Source organism: Crinia signifera, chromosome 8 (genome assembly GCF_055691185.1).
Source record: "Crinia signifera chromosome 8, ASM5569118v1, whole genome shotgun sequence".
In the NCBI taxonomy this organism is placed as follows: domain Eukaryota; kingdom Metazoa; phylum Chordata; class Amphibia; order Anura; family Myobatrachidae; genus Crinia; species Crinia signifera.
The window spans coordinates 39,551,278-39,577,556 of record NC_139224.1 but is presented as its reverse complement, the minus strand read 5'-3'; the positions used below and the strand labels follow the sequence as shown (position 1 = coordinate 39,577,556).

The 26,279-nt window shown below is 45.2% G+C and overlaps 1 protein-coding gene across 1 annotated transcript in view; it reads left to right on the top strand.

The window, feature by feature from the left end:
- TKT (transketolase) overlaps window positions 1-26,279 on the top strand; it is a 38,778-nt gene that overhangs the window by 2,380 nt on the left and 10,119 nt on the right. Inside the window, exons 2-9 of the mRNA XM_083156186.1 lie at window positions 12,643-12,760; window positions 14,928-15,041; window positions 16,892-16,989; window positions 21,523-21,714; window positions 22,218-22,336; window positions 22,804-22,994; window positions 25,020-25,184; window positions 25,384-25,540. Of these exons, the coding sequence (XP_083012312.1) occupies window positions 12,643-12,760; window positions 14,928-15,041; window positions 16,892-16,989; window positions 21,523-21,714; window positions 22,218-22,336; window positions 22,804-22,994; window positions 25,020-25,184; window positions 25,384-25,540 (1,154 nt within the window). The remainder of the gene's footprint in view (window positions 1-12,642; window positions 12,761-14,927; window positions 15,042-16,891; window positions 16,990-21,522; window positions 21,715-22,217; window positions 22,337-22,803; window positions 22,995-25,019; window positions 25,185-25,383; window positions 25,541-26,279) is intronic.

Sequence of the window (26,279 nt, the reverse complement as noted above, 5' to 3'; positions counted from 1 at the left end):
TATTATTATTATAATAATGGTCAGTGCTAACCCCCTTGTTGGATGCACACATTCAGGGGTATTGAGCAAATGTTGGAGAGAGATAAAGTGCCAACCAGTCAGCTGCTAACATTTTCAAACACAGACTGTAAAACGACAGCGGATTGGTTGGTGCTTTCAGCCAGATGTATAAAGCTTCAAAAGTGATAAAGTGGAGAGTGATAAAGTGATAAAGTGGAGAGGTATGAGATGCGGGGCCTTTGCCAGCGATTCAACTGCGCCTATAGTTGTATTGCCCCCTTAGAATAGATTTTAGCTCACCTAGTCTAGAAGAAATAACTAGGATAAAATTAAATATGTAGCCAAGGTTGGAGAGAAATTAAGGGCCAGATGTATCAAGCTTCAAAAAGTGGAGAGTGACAAACAGCCAGCCAATCAGCTCCTAGCTGTCATGTTACAGGCTGGATTTGAAAAATGACAGGAGTTGATTGGCTGGCTGTTTATCACTCTCCACGTTAGCGAACCAGCAAGGTCGGCAGTTACTAACGGTTGACAGTGACTAGGTGGACACCTTAAAATGGTCGACATACCCAAGGTTGACATTGATAAAGCGTCGACACAAGCTTATGGTTGACATGAATAAGGTTGACATGAGTTTTCAAGGTTTTTGTGTCTATGCTGACATATGTTGACATGTTGATATGTCCCCTGGCATGGCTTGCTATGCTTGGCACACTATTATATGCCCACTTGGATAGTAAAGTATGAAATACCACTTTTTTGGGGGGTAAAAAAAAAATTGAAAAACGCATGTCAACCTTTTTCATGTTGACCATGTCTATGTCAGCCATAAGCTTGTGACGACCTTTTGTCCACCATGTCACTGCCGACCATTAGTGGTCTACCTAGTGACTGTGGACTGTGGACCTAGACATTGTCTACCCAGTGACTGCTTACCCACTAATAGACCTATCATATGATCTAATTTGGTGGGAATACCAATTAAAAATGGCATCTTCCAGGGACAGTACCCTTTTACACTGCACTCAGACCTGGGATCAACCCAGGACAGCCCCATTCACACTGATCTCGGGAAATCCCTGCAAATACATATGCATGTCATTAGAAATGGACATTTTTCTGGTGCACATAGATGATGTCACAATAGGTAGTCAAGCAAAGGGAGGGGTGGGGCCTGCTCACAGCATTGTTTTTATAAACAACTGCATCTTTTACTGTGCCGGTGATTTGGCTTTTTATCTCCTCCACACCCCTTATGCTCAGGAGCTCTCTCACTTCTTAGTCAGTCCAGGTAGCCATGATGCCTTTCTGCTCTGAACTGCGCTGCCCAGGGCTTCTCTTCCGCTTTCCAGGGCACAGAAAGATGACATCAGCATTTGTGAGCCCAAGAAAGCTCCAATCAGCAGCTTTTTTAAAGTCCCGTCTACCCAATTCTGGGTACGGGATCTTTCACACTGACGTCATCCCGTGTCGATTCCGGAATCTACCCAGGTCATGGCCTGGGGAGAAATCCCAGAATGCTCATCCCGGAATGTTCTTTCAAGACCCTTTCACACCTTTTCACTAAATCCCGGTTTGATGCGCGTCCATGTGCAAAAACACAGGATAAAATTGTCAGTGTGAAAGGGGTATTAGTGTCAGGCTTGATTTATTAGGAATAAATAGCCCATGACCACATAATAAGCCCTCTAGATCTTCATATAATAAGTTGAGACTTAGGAGGTCATTCTGGTTGGTTCGCTAAGCATCGTTAATTCACTGCTTACAGAGCCTTGCAACGCCGTGCGCCAACCGGCGCCTTGCAAATGTACCCGCTGCACTGCGATTGGATGTTTTGCCTAAACACCCATTTTGTAGGCTAGCGTGTGGGTCAAAATCTTTTGATGGTCGCCAACCATCTAATGATTTCTCTAGTGCTCGCGAACGCCCCCTGCCCGCCTCCTCCATGCCCCCCACTTTGCGAGCACTGTACAAGTCTCCTAAGGAACCCGCATAGAAGCCCTGCACATTCACATAAGTGAATATGTGCATGCGCAGAGCTTCAGCATCGGTCGCACGGGGACGTTCGATAATCAGAATCACCTCCTTATTGTGTAGCAGTGCTGAAGGCTCTAACTCCAAAGGCACATCATTTCCCCCCTGTAGAACAATAGATACATACCATGTGTCTCAGTCTGAAGCAGCAATGGTTTCTGGACCAAAGGACAATAATGTTCTGCTTTTGTTACACAGAATAGCAGTCAGAGCGAATGAATAACAAACTCAAGATGCCTATGGTACGCCAGTGTGCCAGGTGCCCTGAGGCCACCGCCATCTCCCAGCTTCTGTAACTGTCCTGCTCAAGCAGATCAGCCTATCGTATCCCAGACACACCCACTATGTAGAAATCCCTCTGTGTTCTGTATCCATTCAGATGCATACAGCTGCATCACCCAGGGCAGGGAAAACACAGGACTTCAGGAGGCTAGGTCTAAATGCCCCAATCTGCAGGCCTAACACTTTGAGGGACTAGAAGTATTTTTGCTGTTAGGGTTTTCTGGTACTTATAGTTCCACAGCTGTATAATCATGTATTTTGTAACCCTAGTGTAAAACTTTACCTGTTTATTGCCAAACAAACTTGTGTATGCCCACACTATGTACTGGCTGCTGTCTCACCTTCCATTTATCTTGGTAACTGGAACAGCGCAACGTTCTATAGATCGGCCGAGAGATTAGTAAATTAGAGTAAAGCTGCGTACACACGGGCAAAAAAATCGCTGGCAATATGGTCGCTGAGCGACCATATTGCCAGCGATTGGAGTGTGCGCCCCCTAATGGTCGCTGGTTGGAGGAGCATGCTCCTGAGACCAGCGACTTCCCCGGCCTCTTCTCCCGGCAGTGTGACATTTGCATCAGCGACCATCTCTGGTCGCAGATGAAAACGGGACACTGAGCAATATATTGCCAGCGGTCATATTGCTCCATGTGTACACAGCTTATCGAAAATGACATGAATAGCAGCATTTGTTGGCTGTTGCTGTCTAGCGATAGCTACACACACATAGGCTAGGAGGCTCAATATACACTCAAAGGGGGTTATTCTAATTTGATTGGTCCCCTGCGCATCCACATGGGGGACCGATGTTTTGAGCCTGTGTATGTTCAGACACATTTCTGTGAGATTTCAGGTGCAGATGCATGGTGCGAGTGGGCACGGCGTACTACATGTTTGCCTTCCCGCTCGCTCATGGGAGTTCCCATACAAATCGCCCGGTGACGCGGGTGTGGAGGGCGGGCAGCTGCCTGCTTCCCACACAGGGCACTCTCAGATCACAGACAGGTGTCTCAGATCTGTGAGCGCTGGAGAAATCATTAATGGTCACCCGAGGCTGCGAATGGATGATTATGCAAATCTGTGCGAGGGGGGGCGGGCGGCATCTGGAAGACTCACAAGGCTACGAATTTCACATCCTTGCGACTCAACCAGAATAAGGGCCACTGTGAGGAGCAGCGCTAAACAGGATAACGAGTTGCAGTGGCATAGCCAGAACTTTATGGGCCCCGTAGCAATATTTGAAAGGGGCCACTTCCCCCTTTTAAGAGAGATGCTTCCATCAGCAGCAGTTGTTAATTGTCTGGCGCATAGTAGTGCCCTAGATCCTTTTATGAACTATAGTGGTGCCCTATTGTTTTGCATCTTAGTAGTGCCCTAGTTCACATTATACCACACAGTGCCCCAGATTATATGTCACATTGTAGTGCCAGAAGTCAACAATATGCCAAATTGTGCTTCTTCCAGTACACATGCCACCCAGTGACGAGGAGCATAATGATATGAGCAGCAGTGGAAATGTTTTCCTATAATTTAATATACTTTAGGCATAGTGCTTCTTATTGTGAAAACCATCTATCACAACCGTTTATTTGTAATGTAACTTGTTTTAGGTTTAGTAGCTTAGTCAATAGAATTATGAGCCAACCTCTTCCGTATTGTGTCAGGAAGTTCACCTCAAAACCATGAAGGAAGTTAACTTGAAATTTGAGGTGATTATTTTGAAAGAAGCAGATAAGCAGAAGAGACACATTATCAGAGGCTGCAATCCTAAGAAATAGTGTTTCTGTACCAACAGTGTTGAAACTCAAACCCTAGAAGGTGCCGCACTCAGGGGCAGATGTATTAAGCCTGGTAATAATATGGCGATAAAGTGGAAGGTGATATAACGCACCAGCCAAGCAACTGCTTACTGTCATTTTTTAAAGACAGCTGATTGGCTGGTGTGTTATCACCTTCCACTTTATCACCACTTTATCACTTTATCAGGCTTAATACATCTGCTCCTCAGCTATTCAATAAATCATGACAATACAGTGTCTCCAACTTCATAGTCAATCATATAAAGCACCGAAACGGTGAAGTTGAAGACACTGTATTGTTGTGTTGTATTGAATAACTGAGTGCCGCACCTCCGATTGATATACCTGCTATTTTTGCTGTGAGGGCACCAGTGCAAGTTATTTAAATTTGAAGGAGTCCCTTATATATATATACTGAACAATTCACTCGGCACTCAGACTTGAGAAAAGCAACTTGGAAGGTGCCCCGGTATTCCGAGAGGAAGAAATATGTAACACAAGCTTTCCTGGCACTCATCCGAAATAGCAATGGTAGAAAATGAAATAAATCAGCCCAATACAGTGGGTGCTTAGCCAACGTTTCGGGTCATGGACCCTTTATCAAGACATGATGTCTTGATAAAGGGTCCACGACCCGAAACGTTGGCTAAGCACCCACTGTATTGGGCTGATTTATTTCATTTTCTACCATTGCTATTTCGGATGAGTGCCAGGAAAGCTTGTGTTATATATATATATATATATCATACCTCCCAACTGTCACGATTTTAGAGGGACAGTCCCGATTTTCGGGTCCTGTCCCGCTGTCCCACCCGCGGCAGGCATTGTCCCGCTGCGGGGGGGTGACAGTTGGGAGACCCCCAATCTAGTAGAATAGACACTGTGCGCATGCGCACAGCGTCTATTCTCGTATGAAAATGAGGTCGCGGCTAATTAGCATAAGCCGCGCCCTCATTTGCATACACCCCGCCCCCTTTTCGGCGAGTGTCCCTATTTCCTCCGGCCAGAAGTTGGGAGGTATGATATATATATATATATAGACAAAATCCGGGGGACCTTGATGGGGTTACCCCAGGAAAGGAGGTGGCACTGAGACGTCTGAATGCCACCTCCTTTCCTGGGGTAACCCCATCAAGGTCCCCCGGATTTTGTCTACATAGTCCAGCATCCAGGAAGGCACCGGTACGTAGCTGTACATTTATACAGAGTGCCGAACAACCAAAGATTGTATATATATATATATATACTAGGTGATTCATCGCGCCCTACGGGCGCTCTTCACACCGTCGTAAGGGGCTGCGCCCCCTTAATTTTTGAACATTTGTATATGAAAAAGATGGTTAGAATTGTATGAAAGATGGCCTGTATTGCAACTTGAGTTATAGGTGAAATGTGTTAAATAGAGAGCATATGATGTGGAAGGGGGTGTGTATTGTTTTGTTTAATTAAAAAGCGGTTACAGAGTAAGATGTACATTGATAGTGTGGATGGTACAGTGACATTTGTGGGTGTGGGGGGGCTGTGTGTGCGTGTTGTTTAGGTGTGTGTGTGCAATAGTATAGTAGGGTGTTTCTGAGTCAGCGGCTCCCCACTGGCGGAGGTCACGACACAGGAAAACAGGAGGCTGGGTAGTGATAGGGGTGTGTGGGCATAAGGGGGTTAGTCCCCCCTAGAGGAGGTTGGGAGATACTGTGCAGCTTCTGCCAGTGGGTGAGGGTCCAGCGTGGCAGTACAGGAGTACAGGATGGTGGTCCTTAGTCAGTGTATCCTCCTACTGGGTGGGAGTTCGGGTGCATGAGAGCAGGAGGCTGGGCTATGAGGCATGATAGGGGCATGTGGGCAAAACAGCGTCAGCGACTCCCCAGTGGTGGAAGTTACGGTTCAGGAGAGCAGGAAGCTGGGTAGTGATAGGGGTGTGTGAGTATACGGGGGACTAAAGAGGGGCTTAGGGGTGCTGCCGTGGGTGGATGCCGTGAATTGCGGGGGGTGGGGGGGGCCAGGGGGGGGTACCGCGAATTGTGGGAGGGGGAGGGCCCGGGGGTTGCAGTGAATCGCGGGAGGGTGGGTCGCGGGGGCGGGGGGTTGCCGCAATGACAGGAGGGGGGGTCAGGGGTGGGGAATCGCGGTAGGGGGGTTGTGGGGGGCACCGTAAACAGCGGGAGGGGAGGCCCGGGGGGTTGGCGCGAATTGTGGGAGGGGGGGTCGCGGGGTGCCGCAATCGCAGGAGGGGGGTGTCACGGGGTGGGGCCGCGAATCGCGGGAGTGCCCGGGGGTGCCGCGAATTGCGGGGGGTGTGCTGCAAATCGCGGGAGGGGGGTCGTGGGGGGTGCCGCGAATCGCCACAAGAAAAAATCAACACAGAAAGTTCAACACATGTAAATGTTGACATAAGTGTGGCACTTCATCGGTGTCCATGTCGACACATGAGAATGAATATGAAAACATTAAAAAAAAGAAAAATAAATCTTCAAAAACTCATGTCAACCTTTTTCATTGTCGACCATAGCCGTGCCAGTGTTTTGCATGTGCCATTTAATCCTGGGGTTGCCGTGAATCGCGTGCGGGGGTGGGGGGGAGGGAGGAGGTGAGGGGTGTCCGCGAATCACGGGAGGAGGGGTCGTGGGTGGATGCCGTGAATTGCGGGAGGGGGGGTCGTGGGGGGGGGTGTGGGTGCCGCGAATTGTGGGAGGGGGGGGCGCGGGGGGTTGCAGTGAATCGCGGGAGGGTGGGTCGCGGGGGGTTGCCGCAATGACAGGAGGGGGGGTCAGGGGTGGGGAATCGCACTAGTAGGGGTCGTGGGGGGCACCGTGAACCGTGGGAGGGGGGGGCCGGGGGTTTGGCGCGAATCTTGGGAGGGGGGGTCGCGGGGTGACGCGAATAGCAGGAGGGGGGGGGTGTCACCGCGAATCGCGGGAGTGCCCGGGGGTGCCGTGAATTGCGGGGGGTGTGCTGCAAATCGTGGGAGTGGGGTCGTGGGGGTGCCGCGATTTGCCACAAGAAAAAATCAACACATGACCCTCTCCAGGAGGGACACATTGCTCTGTTTCTGGACTTTCTTCTTAATTTATGGATTACCATCACCTGTGCTTAAACACCTTTCTTATCAATTACCCTGTTTAAAACCAGGTGATGACAATCATAAATTAAGATGGAAGTCCACAACCCAGCGTTACAGCTCCAGACACACTTTGAGTGACAGATGTGCCAAATATATAAGAGATACATACATATACATATATATGGATCTATTTATCAATAGATCCTCGTCCCTATGATGTTAGTGGGAATCATGTCCATGCACGATCCCACTGCCCATGCATACGTGTAGGCCATTGCTGGGGAACGTTTCAGGAAAACGCACTTCTGCCTAAATGTGCAATCTGTAAACAATAGGTTACAATGGACTAATGCAGTGGTTCCCAAACTGTGCGCCGTGGCTCCCTGGGGTGCCTCGGGACACATGCAGGGGTGCCCTGGGTTGGTGGTCCAGGACCAACTCCAATTATTAATGGTTAATTATTTATGAGCAAAACCAGTGCTGGTGGCTGCCAATCATAAAATGTGTACAAACAGAAGCAAATCCTGCCCTTTACCACATAACTGACCCTAGGAATCGTATATAAACCCAATCTAATTAATTTTGTTTTGGCATAGGGGTGCCGTGAAAAAAAAATCTGATACTCTAGTTCGCCGTGATTCAAAAAAGATTGGGAACCCCTGGACTAATGTAATCTTCACTTGAAGCAGTGACCTCATTGAAGCACTTTATGCCTCATGCCTCAATGTATTGATAAGCACTTTATTATTTGTTCTGACCTCAGTTTTGTTCCTCTCCTGTTAGTAGGGTATAGATTTATTTTGATCGATACACAAATGCATAAAAATAATGTTGTTTGGGCCTGATTCAGTGATGTATGCTGTGTCGATTTTGTACAGAGTGAAACGATTGTTTTGTGCATGTGTCGCAATGGTCTTATGGTGGTTGCACTCAAGATTTATTTGCAAAGAGAGTGAGCAAGGAGCATTTAATGGTGGTAACAGGGGAGTAGCGAGTCAAATGCAGGTGTGTCACAGCTTGCGACTGCAATATCGTATGAAGTTAAACCAGCTCCGGCGTCTTACTTCATGCTGGGCGGGCATTTGGGTTCCTTAAGTTTCAACAAACAACTGATGTGTGTCCGATGGTTGGTCTTCGCACTCATGGGGCTCCGCCATGCGGGTTAAATCTATAATTGCCAGGTGTCAGGGCCAGCGTTCTTACCAGAGAACACTGTCCCTGACAGATCATTCAGCTGCACATCAATGTGCAGCGCTGTGTGCTGAGCGTTCTGAGCGAACTGGATCTACATGTGTAGGCCCTTAACAGTGCACGCTTAGAGATATCCATGCTTGAGCACAGGTGACTTAGGGCCAGATGTATCAAGCTTCAAAAAGTAATACAATAGAGAGTGATAAACAGCCAGCCAATCAGCTCCTACCTGTCATTTTTCAAACCGAGCTTATAACATGACAGATAGGAGCTGATTGGCTGTTTATCACTCCATTTTATCACTTTTTGAAGCTTGATACATCTGGCCCTGAATCAGTAACTCAGTTATTTAGGTATTTAGGTATCCTTCTATGCTGAAGCCTGGATATCACCAAAACCTGCGCTGCTAGTGTGCCTTGAGGACCGAGGTTGGGAATGCCTGGCTTAGGCCTTGTTTTTTTCTTTAATAATAACACCAAATGAATTATGTCCTTGTAGCTTTAGATTGTGATGAGTTGGCATTCCCCCATTCCTCGTGGGTAGTCAGGCCTGTAAACAATCTTTACTCGCCTTGTCCGAAAACAGCTCTGTCAGCCTGAGTGTTCTTTGCTAATGCCACTGGAATTCTTGGTGCAATGTTAGCACCTATGAACCAATATGATTAGCACAATGCTCAGTGTTCAAACACCACATTGTGGAACTTGGTTCCTGTTATGACACAGTGGCTGTTGTGTAAAGGATGCATAAGGGGAATAGCCGTTTGCACTGTTACACACAGATATTACTAAGCGAGTAAGCGATTACAGTGATTCCACATTATGTCACTTGTTATGACATTACCAGTTTCCTATCTGCACTGTTGACACAATAAGACTCAGGCATGTCCAAACTGTGGCCCTCCAGCTGTTGTGAAACTACACATCCCAAAATGCCTTGCCATAGTTTTAGCATTCCCTAATAGCAGAACTGTGGCAAGGCAGCTTGTGGGCCATAGTTTGGCCATGCCTGCCCTTACCCTTCCTGCTTGCAACCCAACTCTAACCCTCTCACCCCCTGCACGATGCAGATCTGCCACATTCACCACATCACGGAACCTGCCTTTGTGCCCCGTCAATAAGCAAAAAAAATAATTAAATACACATCATTCATGCATAGAAGAAAGGTACAGTACTTACGAACAAGGGCAATTTTATCTGCCATCAAATCTCTATAATTCTAGTTAATTTATTGCAGGCATGTCCAACCTATGGCCCTCCAGCTGTTGTGAAACTACAAGTCCCATCATGCCTTGCCACAGTTCTGCTATTAGGGAATGCTAAAACTGTGGCAAGGCATGCTGGGATGTGTAGTTTAACAACAGCTGGAGGGCCACAGTTTGGACATGCCTAATCTAAGAGGTTAGCTTTTAACAAAAAATGTACATCTAGAGAGGCCCATTTATCATATAATATTTGCGGCTAATTCTCTGAAAACACCTGTTTTTGGGGGTTAGCTGCAAATATTAGGTATCCCCAAAGTATTCTCCAAAGTTTAGTACATAGACACTGTAATCCAGTACAAAGCTAAATCTAACATGTAGATTGTCAAATTCTTGTAAAATGTACAATTTATGTGTATTAAAAATTTATTATTTACCTGTTTTGTATCTGACGCCAGCAACAAATGTTACATTCAAAAGTTATTTTATATTTTTACAAATAACAGATATTTTTGTAACTAGTGTAGATATTACTGTTATTGATAATATGAAGATACTGATTATATTTTACAGACATCTGGGAGGAAATTTAATAGGATGAGAGAATCAGAAAGTGAGAGATTTGGTTAGAAATCTCCATTTTTTTTTTAAATCGGCAATCATTGACACTACACAACCAGTTTGATTTTGCAGTGTAAATGATTGCCGCTTTAAAAAAAAATGGCGATTCTCTCACTTTCTGAATCTCTCACCCTATTACATTTCACCCGTGGTGTTGTTATTTTGTGGTGACAAAGGTGATATTTTTCCCTATACTTGTCCTATTTCAGCCTGTCAAGAGAAGGCAGCACTAGAAGCGGGCTAAGTATGAGTGTGCAGGACTGGGATTGTTGGCTGCATGTAGAATCCTGAGTTCATTCTTTTATGTGAACCTGAGTAACAGCTGTACGTGTGCCAATTCTGAGCTAACATTTGTTCAGCACTGTAAGGATGAGTAATCAGTATTTGCAGCATGTATTAAGTTCTAACATGCATGGAGATTTTATACAGTCTTATGTAGGGACACAATAAAGCCCCGGAAAGGTTAGTTTACTGGCAGAAGAAACATAGGGGGTTATTCTTTTGATTCGCAGAAGAAACATAGGGGGTTATTCTTTTGATTCGCAGCAGGGCTGCTTTCGCACGGGGACCGATGTTTTTGTACTGCGCATTTCTGCGTACGCGAACAGAATGTTCGCCTTGTGCACGCACCCAGAACAGCGGCCAGGGGCGGAGAGGGGCGCGGAGAGAGGGGGGGGGGGTGGGTGGCCCCATTAGCATTTGGGAACGCCCAGCGTTTCATGGGCGTTCCTATGAGAATGCTGGGCGTTCTCATGCTAATGAGACCCATGGCGCGGGTGGGGGTGGGGCGGTCAGCTGACATCACCGGATGTCAGCTGCCCGCCCATTTACTTCCCAGCATGCACGCATAGCAACCTTACATATGCGTGCACCTTCCACATCTTTCGATGGTCGGCGACCATCAAAAGATGTGGGAGGTTCCCCCTGGCCTGCGAATGGATGAGTAACATCCATCCGCAGGCCATTATGAGCAAGTCATCCTTGCAAATCAACCTGAATAACCCCCATAATTTCTAACCTGGTTAGTCAGCTTTTATATATGGCAGAGATTATGCAGCACATGGCATGCCTTACCCTGACTTTGTGGGTAATTCCTAGTTATCGGTTATTGATTGGTAAAATATGGCATCTACTGTCCAATGAGTTTCATTTGCTTTCCCTCTTCCACAATCCTGTCACACTGAAATATAAAAATGATTGACAGTAAGGACAATAGGATATCATACTGTCCACAGCTTTTGATTCATGAGCATCTGAATGGCTTGTAATTAATTAATAAAACAATTATTGGCAGATCCTATAGGAATTGATATACATGCCAGCCCTGTATGATGGAGGTAAGTCCACGTGTGCCGGATGATGGACCAACAATCGGGATTCCGATGGTCAGTATACCTACATCGGAAATTGGGATCCCGACTGACAGGGGTTATTCTCCCTTATGTGGATCCACGAGGGAGCCTGCAAGGGGCTGTCGGAGTACCAGCGGTCGGGATTCCAATGTTGGTATACTCACCGTCAGAATCCCAACTGTTGGGCCGCCATACCATACACCGCCCACATGATAGATAATTTTACCTGTACCTTGGTTTATTACCAGGAAGAACAGGTGTTTCAGATAACAGGGATTATGCAGCGGCATACTTACCAGCCGGTTTCATTTTTCTGGGACTGTACCACTATCGCACCTGGATGGAGGGTGAGCACTGTCACTGGGTTGATAGATGCTGTGCGATGGTCACAGCATCTATACACAGTGCAGGGAGAGCCTGGGGGCAACCCAACATCTCAGAGACCACTGGGCACGCCCCCAAAGTGATGTAAATGGGGGTGCCCTGAGGCTCCACCTCCTTTCTAGTGAGGCTCCACCCCTTTTCAGATGTGCAAGGTCCCGAAACTACAAATTAAAATGTTGGGAGATATGTACAGCAGGTACACGATGCACATAGGCCAGATTCTCTAAGCTTTAAAAGTGATAAAATGGAGAGTGATAAACAACCAGCCAATCAGCTCCTACCTGCCATGTCACAGGCTGGGTTTGAAAAATAACAGGTAGGAGCTGATTGGCTGGCTGTTTATCACTCTCTACTTTATCACTTTTGAAGCTTAGAGAATCTGGTGTGCGGATAAACAGGAACACACTCCACATATAGTAGTGGCAGTAGGCACATACTGGCCTATATACATATATGTAGTGGTATAACAGTGGTGATATAATGAAACATGCAGGGTCACTAGCCTGGGTAACTCTGTTATGGAGAGTCTATGGGCCTTCCTCTATGGAGCAGACACATGCCCAGGTAAGTAGGCTAATGGCATATGGGTGCTCTGTGTGTACAAACCTGCATGACGGCTGTTGTTATGCCCATTGTTATCACTATGAACTGAGAAGATAGGAGTGAAGGTTCTTGTAGTAAGCTGACTGCAAATCTGCTGACATGTTCTATTCCCCCTCCTAGGCACCCGTCATCATGCTGCAGCGCAGCCGAAATCATGTCTGTGCTCTTCTTCCACACAATGAAGTATAAGCCTCAGGATCCCAGGAACCCCAACAATGACCGCTTTGTGATGTCTAAGGTATGTAAGGGCCTGATTCTTAGTCACACACAAGTATGAAGGTGGCTGTATATCGCGGGTGTGGTACACGGGTCCGACAGTCGGGATCCCGACTGGCTGGACCCAGACAGCATGGTGAGCACAATTAAGCCCCTTGCGGGCTCGCTGCGCTCGCCACGCTGCGGGCACGGTGGCTCGCTATGCGAGACACCTATTCTATTCTCCCTCTATGGGGGTCATGGACCCCCATTAGGGAAAATAGCAGGTGGCTGTTGGGAACCCAGCTGTCGGTGTTTTGACAGTCGAGATCCCGACGTCGGGTGAATCCCGACGTCGGGTGAATGGGGGTTGCTAAAAAGCAGAATATATCGGGCGCTTGTAAAAATAATAAAAGGAATTTTGCAAAAAGGAGATTTTTTTGCGGCGGGTAGAGATAGGAGTGAGAGAGATAAAGTCAACCAGATGGTTGATGGGATTTTTGGGGGGTGCTGTTTGTAAGAGGGAGGGAGATACAGATAGAAATGAATAAAAATAAAATGAAACAAATATATAACAGTAAATGAAAAATAAAAAATAAAAATTAAATGATAAATACAAATAAATGAATCAAATTAAATAAAATAAAATAAAAATAAATGAAATAGATGCAAACAAACTAAAAATGATAACAATAAATGAAAAATGAAGATAAATAAGTAAATAAATAAAAAATAGATAAATAAAAATAAATATAAATAAAATAAAAATAAAAATAGAAAAAATAAAATGACAGACAGACAAAAATTATTGCGGCATGTTTACAAATCCTTTGTTTGAGTAGGTAAGGAGGGGAACAGTCCTGTATAACTATCTTACCCTAACTAGTCCTGCCTGGGGTCCGTTTATTTGGACGCTCCAGGCGGCAGCGGGCGGCACGGGTCCTGCGCTAGTATATGCCGGCTTCTGTCGGGTAGCTTTAGCGTGCGGCAGAGCGGCGGCTTGTAGCGGCTGTGGAAACTTGGCTGCGGCTGGTTCTGCTGGATCTTCTGGTCCCTCCTAGGTACACATCCAACGCGTTTCACATCGGGTAGATGCTTTATCAAGGATGATTGATCCTTGATAAAGCATCATGATTTTTATTTTTTTTATTTTTATTTTATTTATATTTATTTTTATTTATCTATTTTTTATTTATTTACTTATTTATCTTCATTTTTCATTTATTGTTATCATTTTTAGTTTGTTTGCATCTATTTCATTTATTTTTATTTTATTTTATTTTATTCATTTATTTGTATTTATCATTTAATTTTTATTTTTTATTTTTCATTTACTGTTAAATATTTGTTTCATTTTATTTTTATTCATTTCTATCTGTATCTCCCTCCCTCTTACAAACAGCACCCCCCAAAAATCCCATCAACCATCTGGTTGACTTTATCTCTCTCACTCCTATCTCTCCCCGCCGCAAAAAAATCTCCTTTTTGCAAAATTCCTTTTATTATTTTTACAAGCGTCCGATATATTCTGCTTTTTAGCAACCCCCACAGTTACCTATCATATTGGGCTGCTCAAACAATAGCGCAGACCAGTTTGTGGATTCACATCCAAAACCCCATATACAGCAGCTAAGAGCGATTTACGCATTTCTGCCATTGCTATCCAATGGCTGAGTTACAGTTAGTGGGCAGCAAGAGGGGAGCAACAAAATGTGTAAAGTTGGGTGCATTGAGTAATCATACCATCTTCTGCACCTTCTCCACATGCACAGGGTCGTGTAAGCGCTGTTACTAGTGGTAACCACTGCTCTCTTGGGCGGGGAGGTGATCACATAGATGCCTGTAACTTATTATATGGGGGGTATCTGCATACTATTTATGATCGCAGTATTTATATTGCTGCTCTCAGTATTGGCCACTTCGGAAGCATCCAGCGTTCCCGTGCTGATCTCTACAAGTGTTTTCCCTGCGTATTGTGGCCGTTGTGCAGCTGTAGTGACGTTTTGCTACTAGACAGATTACGTGGGAAAGTCTCAGCAATGTTGAATCCCAGCAAGGCCCACATGTGAATGATAACACATGTACGCTCACACCTAGCCCATCACACACGCTCTACAAGGATCCTTAGCATTGTTTTGTCTCTTCTAAAACTCAAGAAAGATTATATTTCATGGGAACGTCAAGCTCACGGACTATTTTTCTCCTTTCAGGGTCATGCGGCACCAATTCTGTACGCAGCCTGGGCAGAGGCCGGTTTTCTGCCTGTATCAGAACTGCTAAACCTGAGGAAGATCGACTCTATATTGGAGGGACATCCCGTACCGGTGTGTACTAGGCAAATTCAGCGTCCATGTTAGCTTGTGTGTGTATGTCGCCCGGTCGCAGTTTTCTATTGGGCAAGAATCCACCTGAAGCGCTCAGTACAAAACATGAGACTATGTAGAATGAAATAAACAAGTGGGAGCTGGTGGACCAACATTTCTGCTGTGGCCTCATCTGGATGCCTTGTCGTGGCCCTCATTTTTTGGATCTAGGGACAAATCCAATATGCGACATCTGTGATAGAAGCAATAGTTTTGCAGTTTCCGAATGGTTTAGATCAGGCATGGCCAAGCTATGGTCCTCCAGCTGTTGTCAAACTACAAGTCCCATCATGCCTTGCCACAGTTTTGCTATTAGGGAACACTAAAACTGTGGCAAGGCCATGAATGGCTTAGATCCTAGAGACCAGAATCTCCAATATGGCCCATTTCGTCCCTCTTCCAACTAGTTGCTAAGAATTCTGTGTTCTACACTTTACAACATTACTTCATGAATTGATCATCATCACCACAGATTACTTAAGTAGAAAATGAAGGGTTAGCAGCACCATCTTGGGGCCCTTCATAGTTACAGCAGCTGGCATGAATTGCGGCTTATATAAATGCTGATGCTGCATCTTTGCCAATCTTTGCTATTCCAGTACATCAGATCCCATAGTTACTTGTGGCTTATACGTGGCATTATATATACATAACTGAAAACATCATTTTATTGTTTGATATTTTGAGTTTTAGCTCATTTGTACCATTAACATTTGTAATACTTGATGTATGCATGTATTTTGTGTGAGAAATGCAAAATAATCATACTGTATTGTTTGTAGTAAAGAATAGGCCATGTTACAATATTACAAGAGTATTTTATTTGTTGAAGCTACTGATTTACATACTATTTGGCTCCATTTCCAGCATTTTGGGGTAGATGTATGAAGCGGTGATAAGGGAGGAGAAGCGAGCCAGAGAAGAAGTGGCCCATGGCAACCAATCAGCACTGAAATAACATCTATAATTTGCATAATATAAAATTATACAGAGCAGCTTCTCCTCTGGCTCACTTCTCCTCCCTTATCACCGCTTCATACATCTACCCCTTTATATTAAATGTTATTATCTACTTAAAAAGACGTAGGCTCAAATGTATTAAGCCTTAACAAGTGATAAAGTGGATAATGATAAAGTATCAGCCAATCAGCTGCTATATGCCATGTTACAGGTTGTGCTTGAGAAATGATAGTTAGGAGCTTGTTAACTGGTACATTATCTCTCTTTATCACTCTCCACTTTTTCACTTGTTAAGGCATAATACACGTGGCCCATATTTAGTAACAGTGCAGACTATCCAGTTTCAGCGTTCATTATAGATGTGTCCACATACAGTACACTTATTGTCAAATTGCACCAAACACCTCTCTGTGGCCGGCCACGGACTTTGCATCAAAGTCACGTGATGCTGCTTATTGCCATAGAGATTTTGTGAAAAATATACATCTTATATGTAATACAGTGGGTGTCAATGGCAAATGAGATGCTAACCTTTGGAAAATGGCTGACGATAAAGGTCAGGAACAATGGAACGGTGAATCACACCACATATCTTTTTCTTAATCTGCGACTTTGTACCAATTCCCCTGCAACAACGGTGATACTCTAATGGGACTAGTTATGAGGCTGATTCAGTGGTGAATGCTATAGCACAGCCACTGCCACTAAACCTAGGAAAAAGTACAAAAATATAGCTTTGTTACAAATGTTATTCTGGACACTATATTCAATGGCCGTGTGTACTTGTTGTCTAGAAAACACACTGCACATTATAACAGGTACAGTAACAGCGATTAATGCTTCTGTTGCAGAAACAAGATTTCGTAGATGTGGCCACAGGATCTTTGGGACAGGGGCTGGGCGCAGCCGCTGGGATGGCTTACACTGGAAAATACTTTGACAAAGCCAGGTAACATTGTCTGTTTTCATCCGCTGAGAACGACTTGTATTAGCACACTCGTGTGCGATGAGTACACTGACCCGTGCTCTGGATTAAATTATACAAAGTATGTGGTCAAACCCCACAAAACTGTGTATATGTATTAGAAAAAAGTCCACAGTGAATATATGTGATACAGACTATATATATGATGCAGACCCCGTAACCGCAGTTCTGACGTGCCAGTATTAAAAAAAAACGACATAAAAGAAAACTCGCCGGTGCAGCTGCATAATCGACGGCAACAGCATCTCATAAAGTACTCTATTCGCAAGCGACAGCTGTTACCGGGAGAGCTGTTGTCCTTGAAGCTTAGATCACAGATGCCGGTATGCAGGCTATGGAGTGTGGGATGTATCAAAACTTTTGTACACCTAGGGGGCGATTCAGGAATGCTTGTAGCGATGCAAATTCGTCCCTAGCACCAATGGTCCGGGTTGGTGCATGGCATTTCTGCGCATGTGCAAACCCCGGCAGCAAATGGCTTTGGCGAGTTACACAGTCGCCGGCCATTCGCTGCGGGGAGGGAGTCGAGGGCAGACACAGGGCCAGATCAGTTTATTGCCTAGCGTATTATGAACATCCCCATAAAAACGCTGGGTATTTCCCTGGGAACGTAGGTGGGCCAATGCCTGCCGGGGGGCAGGATGCTGATGTCAAAGGACATCAGCCGCCCGCCCAGTCTTGGTCCTAGCGTTTCGTAAATAATTTATTTGCAAAGGCAACCATCAAATGATTTCTCCTGTGTTCTCATACACATACCTCGCATGTTACCGACATGCGGTGGGTTCGTTCGGACATGCGGTGGGTGGAGTTAAGCAGCAAAGGACCGCTGCTTAGCGAGTGATACTGAATTTCCCTATAAAACTGAAGGTGTAGATTATATTACAGTGCCATCTGCCTGTAATGTATCACCATTAATCTGGCTTCTCACTTTCCTGCTGGGGCTCCATCTTTACCTAACATTCATCTTGCACAGCAACTTGCTGAAACAGTGCAATTATTTCTAGTGCCGCACAATCCCCCTGACGGCACAATGTGTCCACACCATTGCCACAAGCATTAGCTCATTCGGATAATTCTGAAGGCCTAACGCAGATTTTAACTGTTGTCATCCCAGATCCACTGATAAATAGTACATTCCCACATCTCAATTCTAGGGACTTCTCTTTGAAATGTCCCCCAGCAAATTGCTCCCACAGCAATCATTTATATCTCTTTATCCCTAGATGCCAGATTCTCTAAGCTTCAAAAAGTGATAAAATGGAGAGTGATAAACAGTCAGCCAATCAGATCCTGTCTGACATTTTTCAAACACAGCCTGTGACATAGCAGTTAGGAGCTGATTGGCTGGTTGTTTATCTTTCTCCATTTTATCACTTTCGAAGTTTAGTGCATCTGGCCCTTTGAGTGCCAACATCTCTGTGATAGATGCGCAAAATATCGGCTAAAAATGCCAGCGCTGCTCACACTTGTTATATAAATTCAAATGTAAAATGTTGTGTAGAAAATATTATATTTCCTATATAAGATAAACATTACAGGTCATTATGATAAATAAAAAACACCTATTTTGACAAATTCACTTGGCACTCAAAGGGTTAATAACTCCTGAGGAAATGGATTCTGCAATTGTATACTAAGGAGTGTCTGTTTGAGCTGCACCTTGGCAGCGGCTCGCAGTCACTGATAACTTTCCCGCCTTTTCTCTACCTCACTTGAACTTAGTGCTGGAACTGGCTGAGATTTATTTCCAAACGGAAGAATACAAACCATCGGGTTTCTTACTCCTTTTTTTTATGAGAAATCTTTGTTACATAATGTGCTAATTAGACATTGAAAGCATCAGTATTACAAGCCAACATCTGTAAAATTTAGATTAGTATAGGCCCATCTTGGCTCTATTAATATAGCATTTAGGTGCTAAATAACCTGTAAACCAAAGCTAGCAATACCCCGCCCGGCGAACGCATGCCCCCTCGCCGCCCCAGCAAAGTGCGGCTTCGCCCGTACAGCAGCGAATGGATGTTTTGCATAAACATCCATTCGCTTTGCTGGGGTGACCGCCCACATCATTCGATGGTCACCGACCATCGAATGATGTTTAGCGTGCACGCTTATATAAGTGACTTTTGAGATACTTAGTTTAGCGTGCACGCTGGCGTGATATGGGCGGGCAGCTGACATCCGGTGATGTCAGCTACCCGGCCCACACACCCGCGTCACTGCCTCATTACCATGAGAACGCCCAGCGTTCTCATGGAAACACCCATGGAACGCTGGGCGTTCCCATATGGTAATGGGGCAGCCCGGCGCTCCCCGCCCATCTCCGCCCCCCTCGCTGCCATGGGTGCGTGCACCCGGCGACCCGAAAGGTCGCCGTGGGTGCACGCACCATGCGCCTGCACATGCGCAGAAACACGCCTGCGCATGCGCAGACGCACAACATCGGTACTGCGTGCGAATGCGCGCAGTACCGATGAAATCTGAATAAGGCCCTATATCTCAAGGTGCCTCATTGCCTACAATTGTTCCTGGTTCATTATCATGAGATTGTATTTACTCCTGCCCTCTATGTATCAGGTGGATGTAATTCACCACCAATAGGGGCATATTCTAGTTTCTGCAGGTCTCCATATGCTGTATTAGCCTGAAAATGGTGTTTCTATACACTAGGGTGACCAAATCATCCCTTTAATCCGGGACACATATTAATTACACAGGTTCTGTGGCAGTTTAAAACCAGGTGAAATGGAGTCTTGAGGTGTGGCAGTTTAAAACCAGGTGAAAGCCAGCCACAGAACCTGTGTAATTAATATGTGTCCCAGATTAAAGGGATGAGTTGGTCACCCTACTATACCAACACCTCCCTTCCCCCATCCTGCCTCTTTGGTCATAGAAGGTGCATACACCAGATACGCATGTGGGCATTGGTGCATATGGATCTATTTTCTTTGTGAGCATAAATTACCCTGCACATTCTGGATTAACTTCAGCTCAGCATCAGAATCATTTGTGTATAAAATTATTTATAGTTTAATACTGAAGTTCAAATAACAATCACAGTTATGGCAGCACTGGTACTGGGCTAATTCAGCGATGTATGCAGTGTCTGCTCAGAAGTAAATGCGCATCAGTGCCAACACCCTGCCCCCATCCACCCACTTGTCAAAGTTGCCATTATCTGTATCAGTGCACATTTGTACGTTATTCCCAGTGCAAGTAATCCATAGAAAACCAGTCAGATCTCTTGTGCACAAAACATTATATCGTTAACTATGCACGCTCCCACGGGTCGTTAGCGATGTCCTCCATCATCTGTACATGCAGAACAATGAAAGAAGGCTCATTACCCCTGTGTATGCACTTGCAGATGCCTGCTACCCCACCTGTCCCATTGGTAACGATGTCGTTCTCAATGTGTACTCATCTTACATGCCAATGTCCAGCACACACACACAGAATTGAATGTGATATGTGTAAACCTCTGAATTCCCGTAGGTACGGGTGCAGGACGCAGTCCCGACAGTCGGGATCCCGACAGTCATTTACCCGACGTCGGGATCCCGACTGTCAAAACGCAGACAGACAGGTGCCCGACGTCCAACCGCTATTTTCCCTCGTGGGGGTCCAGGACCCCCATAGAGGGAGAATAGAATAGGTGGCGGGATCCCGACGTCGGGCTAATGACTGTCGGGATCCTGACTGTCGGAACCCTATACCACACCCGTAGGTACGAGCTCCCCTGCCTCTAATACATGCACACTTGCTGAAACCTGCTATTCCATCTGTAAGATAGACTTGTATTCTAATCTGAATCAGCCCTTTTAGGTCTGACCTGCAATTAAATGTTTGCCAGTTATTGGAGATAATACAGGTTGAGTATCCCTTATCCGAAAAGCTCGGGACCACGAGCATTCCGGATAAGGGAATATACCGGTTTTTGGAATAATTGTTTTTTAGCCATACTTACCTGCCCCTGGTGGGTCCCCGATGGTCCCTCGGCGTCCATGGAGTCCTCCGGCGTCCACAGCAGGCCACCAGCACCGTCTCCGGCATCTCCAGCGGGCCCAGGAGTGCTTTGCGCAAGTTCCCAGGCGCGCCGGTGATGGTGCACTCGCGCAAAGCACTCCTGGGACCGCTGGAGACGCCGGAGAGGATGCTGAAGGCCTGCTATGGACGCCGGAGGACTTGGTAAGTATTAAAAGAGGGTTAGGGGGGAGAAAAAAAAAATATTTTTTTTTTCCAAAAAACCACGGTTTTTGGAATAATTCGGATACGGGATGCCCGGATACGGGATACCCGACCTGTATTCACATAGTGGGCGAGATATATCAAATCTTGTAGAGAGATACAGCATACTAGCGAAAATAATAATTATAATTTTCTTCGTAAGGTTCTTAGTAAAGTGTAGTTTTTTTACCCATAGTCTGCTGATGATTTAAATAAAGTAATAAAGTAATTCTGAATATATAACTTGTATTTATTGTGTAACATTTGCAGTTACCGAACATACTGTCTGCTTGGAGATGGAGAGACATCAGAAGGTTCTGTTTGGGAAGCGATGAGTTTTGCTGGTCTGTACAAGTTGGACAATCTTACGGCCATCATCGATGTTAACCGCCTTGGACAAAGTGATCCCGCCCCACTTCAGCACAAAGTAGAGGTCTACCAGAAGCGGTGTGAGGCCTTTGGGTAAGTAACGTGTGTTCCTCATGTAAAACAATGGCGTGTCTCTGGGCAGTTATATGCACAGGCCATGATCCTTCACTGTAGTACTGTAGTATAATGTCCTGCCTTTTTACTTCACGTCTTACTACTATATACATTTTTTTGTGTTATAGTAGAGGTTTAACATATGCACACAATATTAAAGTGCTGATACACTTATAGATTGTGATAGGTCATAATTTCATTTGTTTACATGTCACATCTACTGTTTCATACATTGGGGCAGATGTATTAAGACTTAACAAGAGATAAATGCAAGGATGATAAGGAGAGATAAATGTCCAGCCAATCAGCTCCTTACTGACTTTTTTCAAACACAGGCTGTAACATGGCAGTTAGCAGGTGATTGGCTGGACGTTTATCTCTCCTTATCACCCTTGGGTTTATCTCTTGTTAAAGCTTAATACATCTGCCCCAGTGATCGTTAAAGCTTCCGCTACTAATGTTATATTACCTGTGTGTTCTAGGTGGCACACGGTTGTGGTGGATGGTCACAGTGTGGAAGAGCTGTGTAAGGCATTCAGTACCGTGAAGAACCAGCCCACAGCCATCATTGCCAAAACCTTTAAAGGCAAAGGGATTACAGGTAGAGTGCACTCATTGCTTAGATGGATTGCATCATCAATCTAATGGTGTGTATACATGAGATGATCCGGCGACCGCTGATATTGATTCGATTTCAGCCACCGCTGGGACCCAAAGGGGTTCTGGCAGGGAGGGAGGGAAGGTCCGGGGGGGAGGGGGGGGGGGGGGGGGCAGCATGGCCCTCAATCCAAAATTGTAGAAATAGACCTGCAGAGACTATTTCTACTTTCCGCGTGGCTGCGCACGGAACGGAATCAGGATCGAGTGCGGGCAAACATGATTCGATTTGCACTAACTTGCTATTGATTTTCACTATGTAGGCAAAATTGATAGCCCAAATAGCCGCCATTGCCCCATGGTACTGTATTATGGGTGCTCTGCTTCTCCTCTGTTCCAGTGGACTCATGTGTCCTGGGTGGTTCTCAGGTGGATTATCCTCCTTTGACTTTAGTTGTTTTGTTATTGCAGGTGTTGAAGACAAGGAAAGCTGGCATGGGAAGCCACTCCCCAAGGACTTAGCTGACAAAGCTATCAATGAGATTGAAAGCAAGATCCAAAACAATAAGAAACTGACCCCAGCGCTCCCTGTGGAAGATGCACCCGTTGTCAACATTAAGAATATTAAACTGCCTCCTTCTACTTACAAGTTGGGAGAAAAGGTGCATGAGATGCATTATAGTGCACACTGTACAAAGCGTATACTGTACCTAATCTATGATATAGGGGAGATATATCAAGCCTTGGAGACAGATAACATACCAGCCAATCAGCATCTGTCATTTTACAGGTTGTGCTATAAAGAATGACAGCTAGCAGTGGATTGGATGGCACTTATCTCTCTCCAAAGCTGGATACACCTCTCCATAATTACTAAAGTACCCATCTAGTAGTTGCATAGTGAAACAATGTTCTTCTCACTAGAATTTGTTAATACCGTAGCCGTCTTAACAGTGGTACCTGCTGAATTTGTCATCATTTATCCAGATAAGATATACATTTCACAACATTTGCTTGTACAGATAGAAATACTTCCCAGCACCATGAACAGGTAGATTATTGTTATATAGCTTATAATAGTGGTTCCCAAACTGTGTTGAATCACTGAGCCTTAGAGAATTATCGGTACTTGTTTCCTAGCACGGCGCCAGCGATTTTAATTGTATCCATTGGGTCCTAAAAAATCGCGTCGATCGCATGCAACCAAATCGCATGCGATGCGATCAACGCGATTTTTACATTGGAACCAATGTAGAATGGTCCCTGAGACCCGGTTTTACGATGGGGCCAATGTTAAATGCCCCCCACACCCCAATTTTCATTGTATACCCACCCTGATGGGTCAAATGCCCCCCCATTGTTAACGCCACCCCACAATGAACGCCAACCCAAAGTGTGGCGAGCGCAGCGAGCCCGCGTGGGTGGCGGTACGCGTCCCCTGCCCTTTTCATACCCCCACTATCCACATCGGCATGGAGTTGATTTTATATAGTGTGGCGAGCCACCGAGCCCGAAGTGTGGCGAGCGCAACGAGCCCCGCGAGGGGACGCGCGTTACTTCACAGGTATTACGCTTCCCCTCGCAGGGCACGCTGCGCTCGCCACGCTTCAGGCACGGTGGCTCGCTGTGTTTGCCACACTATATAAAATCAACTCCATGCCGACGTGGATAGTCGGGGTATGAAAAGGTCGGAGGACGCGTACCGCCGCCCCTCACGGGCTCGCTGCGCTCCCCACGCTTTGGGTTGCCGTTCATCGTGGGGTGGCGTTAACAATGGGGGACATTTGACATACAAATTACCCATCAGGGTGGGTATACAATAAAAAATCGGGTATATATTGGCCCATTTAACACTGTTCCCTATGTAAAATCGGGTCCATCGCATTGGTTCGCATTGTATGCCATTATAATGGCATACAATGGACCCGATTTTACATAGTAATTTAACATTGATTACAATGCATTCAATGTTAAATCACGTTGGTCGCGTCGGTCGCATCGCATGCCATTATAATGCGAAAAAGGCTAAAAATAGCCCAAAATCGCGTTGGTCGGGTCCATCGCATACCTTAACTTAAGGTATGCGATGGCCCACGATGGGCGCCGTGCTAGGAAACAAGTACCGAATTATCATTTTTGTACAGCACCCCTAGGCCAAAAGTTTCTTATTGAGAAATTCAGCAAAAATGAATATATTAAGTAAATTTTGCTCACCTGTCATAGAACTCTTGTCCATAAGTAGATTACCCAAAATCGCTGTTCAGCAATCGGGGTATGCACAGATGCTGGTGCATGTGCGCGAGCCCCAAAACTGCAGTGGAATTACGAAAACCAGTTTAATAGCCGCAGAGGGTGGCGACAAGGCATTGACGCAGCAATTTTGGGGCCGGCAACTCGGTGCAAGTGATGGCTGCATGAAGTCAAACACAGCTGCTAGGCCCTGGCTCATGGCAACTTTGTGATTGGCACCAGCACTGGGTTTGCCTATTACATTGACCAGAACTAATTTGATTTGGTCCCTGGCCACCAACCTGTGTTACTCCTGAAAGTACTCCATTTTGGAACCTCTGGCTTATAATATAATATTCCATAGGCCACATTGTATTGATTACTCTTATGGAATCAATGCACTTACAGGTTTTGTGTTTTTGGCAATACATTGTGGTAACAATAAAGTTCTTTTTCAGATTGCAACTCGCAAGGCATACGGGTTGGCACTAGCTAAGCTGGGCCACGCTAATGATAGAGTCGTAGCCCTGGATGGCGACACTAAGAACTCCACCTTCTCAGAACTCTTTAAGAAGGAACATCCAGACCGTTTCATTGAGTGTTACATCGCTGAACAAAACATGGTATGTAGACATTTCAGCACGGTGAGGTTATTTACTTGGCACAACAAGCAACTCTCTGTTGTGATGATTTCAGAACGCAACTCACCAATTTTTTAAGTAATACCATCAGAACTGACTGGTTTTTTTTGTATGCAAATATAAGTTGTATATTATACTAGAATGCATATATATCCATGTTTTGATGTTATGTATTGTGCAGGTGAGCGTTGCCGTTGGCTGTGCAACTCGAGATCGTACTGTCACCTTTGCCAGTGCTTTTGCCACGTTCTTCACCAGGGCATTTGATCAGATCAGAATGGCAGCTATCTCGGAGAGCAACATCAACCTCAGCGGGTCCCACTGTGGGGTTTCTATAGGTGAGTGTCTGCCGATTAATTACTAGGGTGTATTGTTAGTTGGGGTCTACATGGGGTAATGTAGGTGATTATCGCACCATGGTGTTACTATTGCTGAGAGTCGCACCGGGGGAATTGTGTGAGTGAGTAGAATTTTATGGAGCTCTTTGTAGTAAAGTCTGAAACACAATATACTGTACAACACAATATATAATAAAAAGCACAGTGCGCTATATAATAAAGATCAGGGAAGATCAAAGTCATTTGATAAAATCATTTATCCACTTTATCTCACTCCAAAATTTCATACCTTCTTTGTCACATGGAATTTGGATGTAAGCATTTCCATTCCTGCCCCAATCACAGCACACAATGATTTGATAACTAATAATACATAAATTTCAACAGTGTTGTCTGGGCCACAGAGGACTCACCAGATGGGGTGTGGCCAGCCGCCACAGCTGCTTGGCAGATCTGTACTATATGGTCTTGCCTGCACACTATAATTTTCTATTCGAGTTCGATGCCATGGACCACACATCGGCATCGAATGCAGCTGGAATTTTTTTGATTCGATGTTGACTATATAGTAAAAATAAAATCGAAGCCATAGTAACATAGTAATTAATGCTGAAAAAAGACATTAGTCCATCGAGTTCAACCTATCTGACGTGTAACTACTGACCTGAGAAAGTCATATCTATAGGATTCCCTTAATGGTTAAAAATGTTGATTTAAATTAATTAACAGTAGTTGCTGT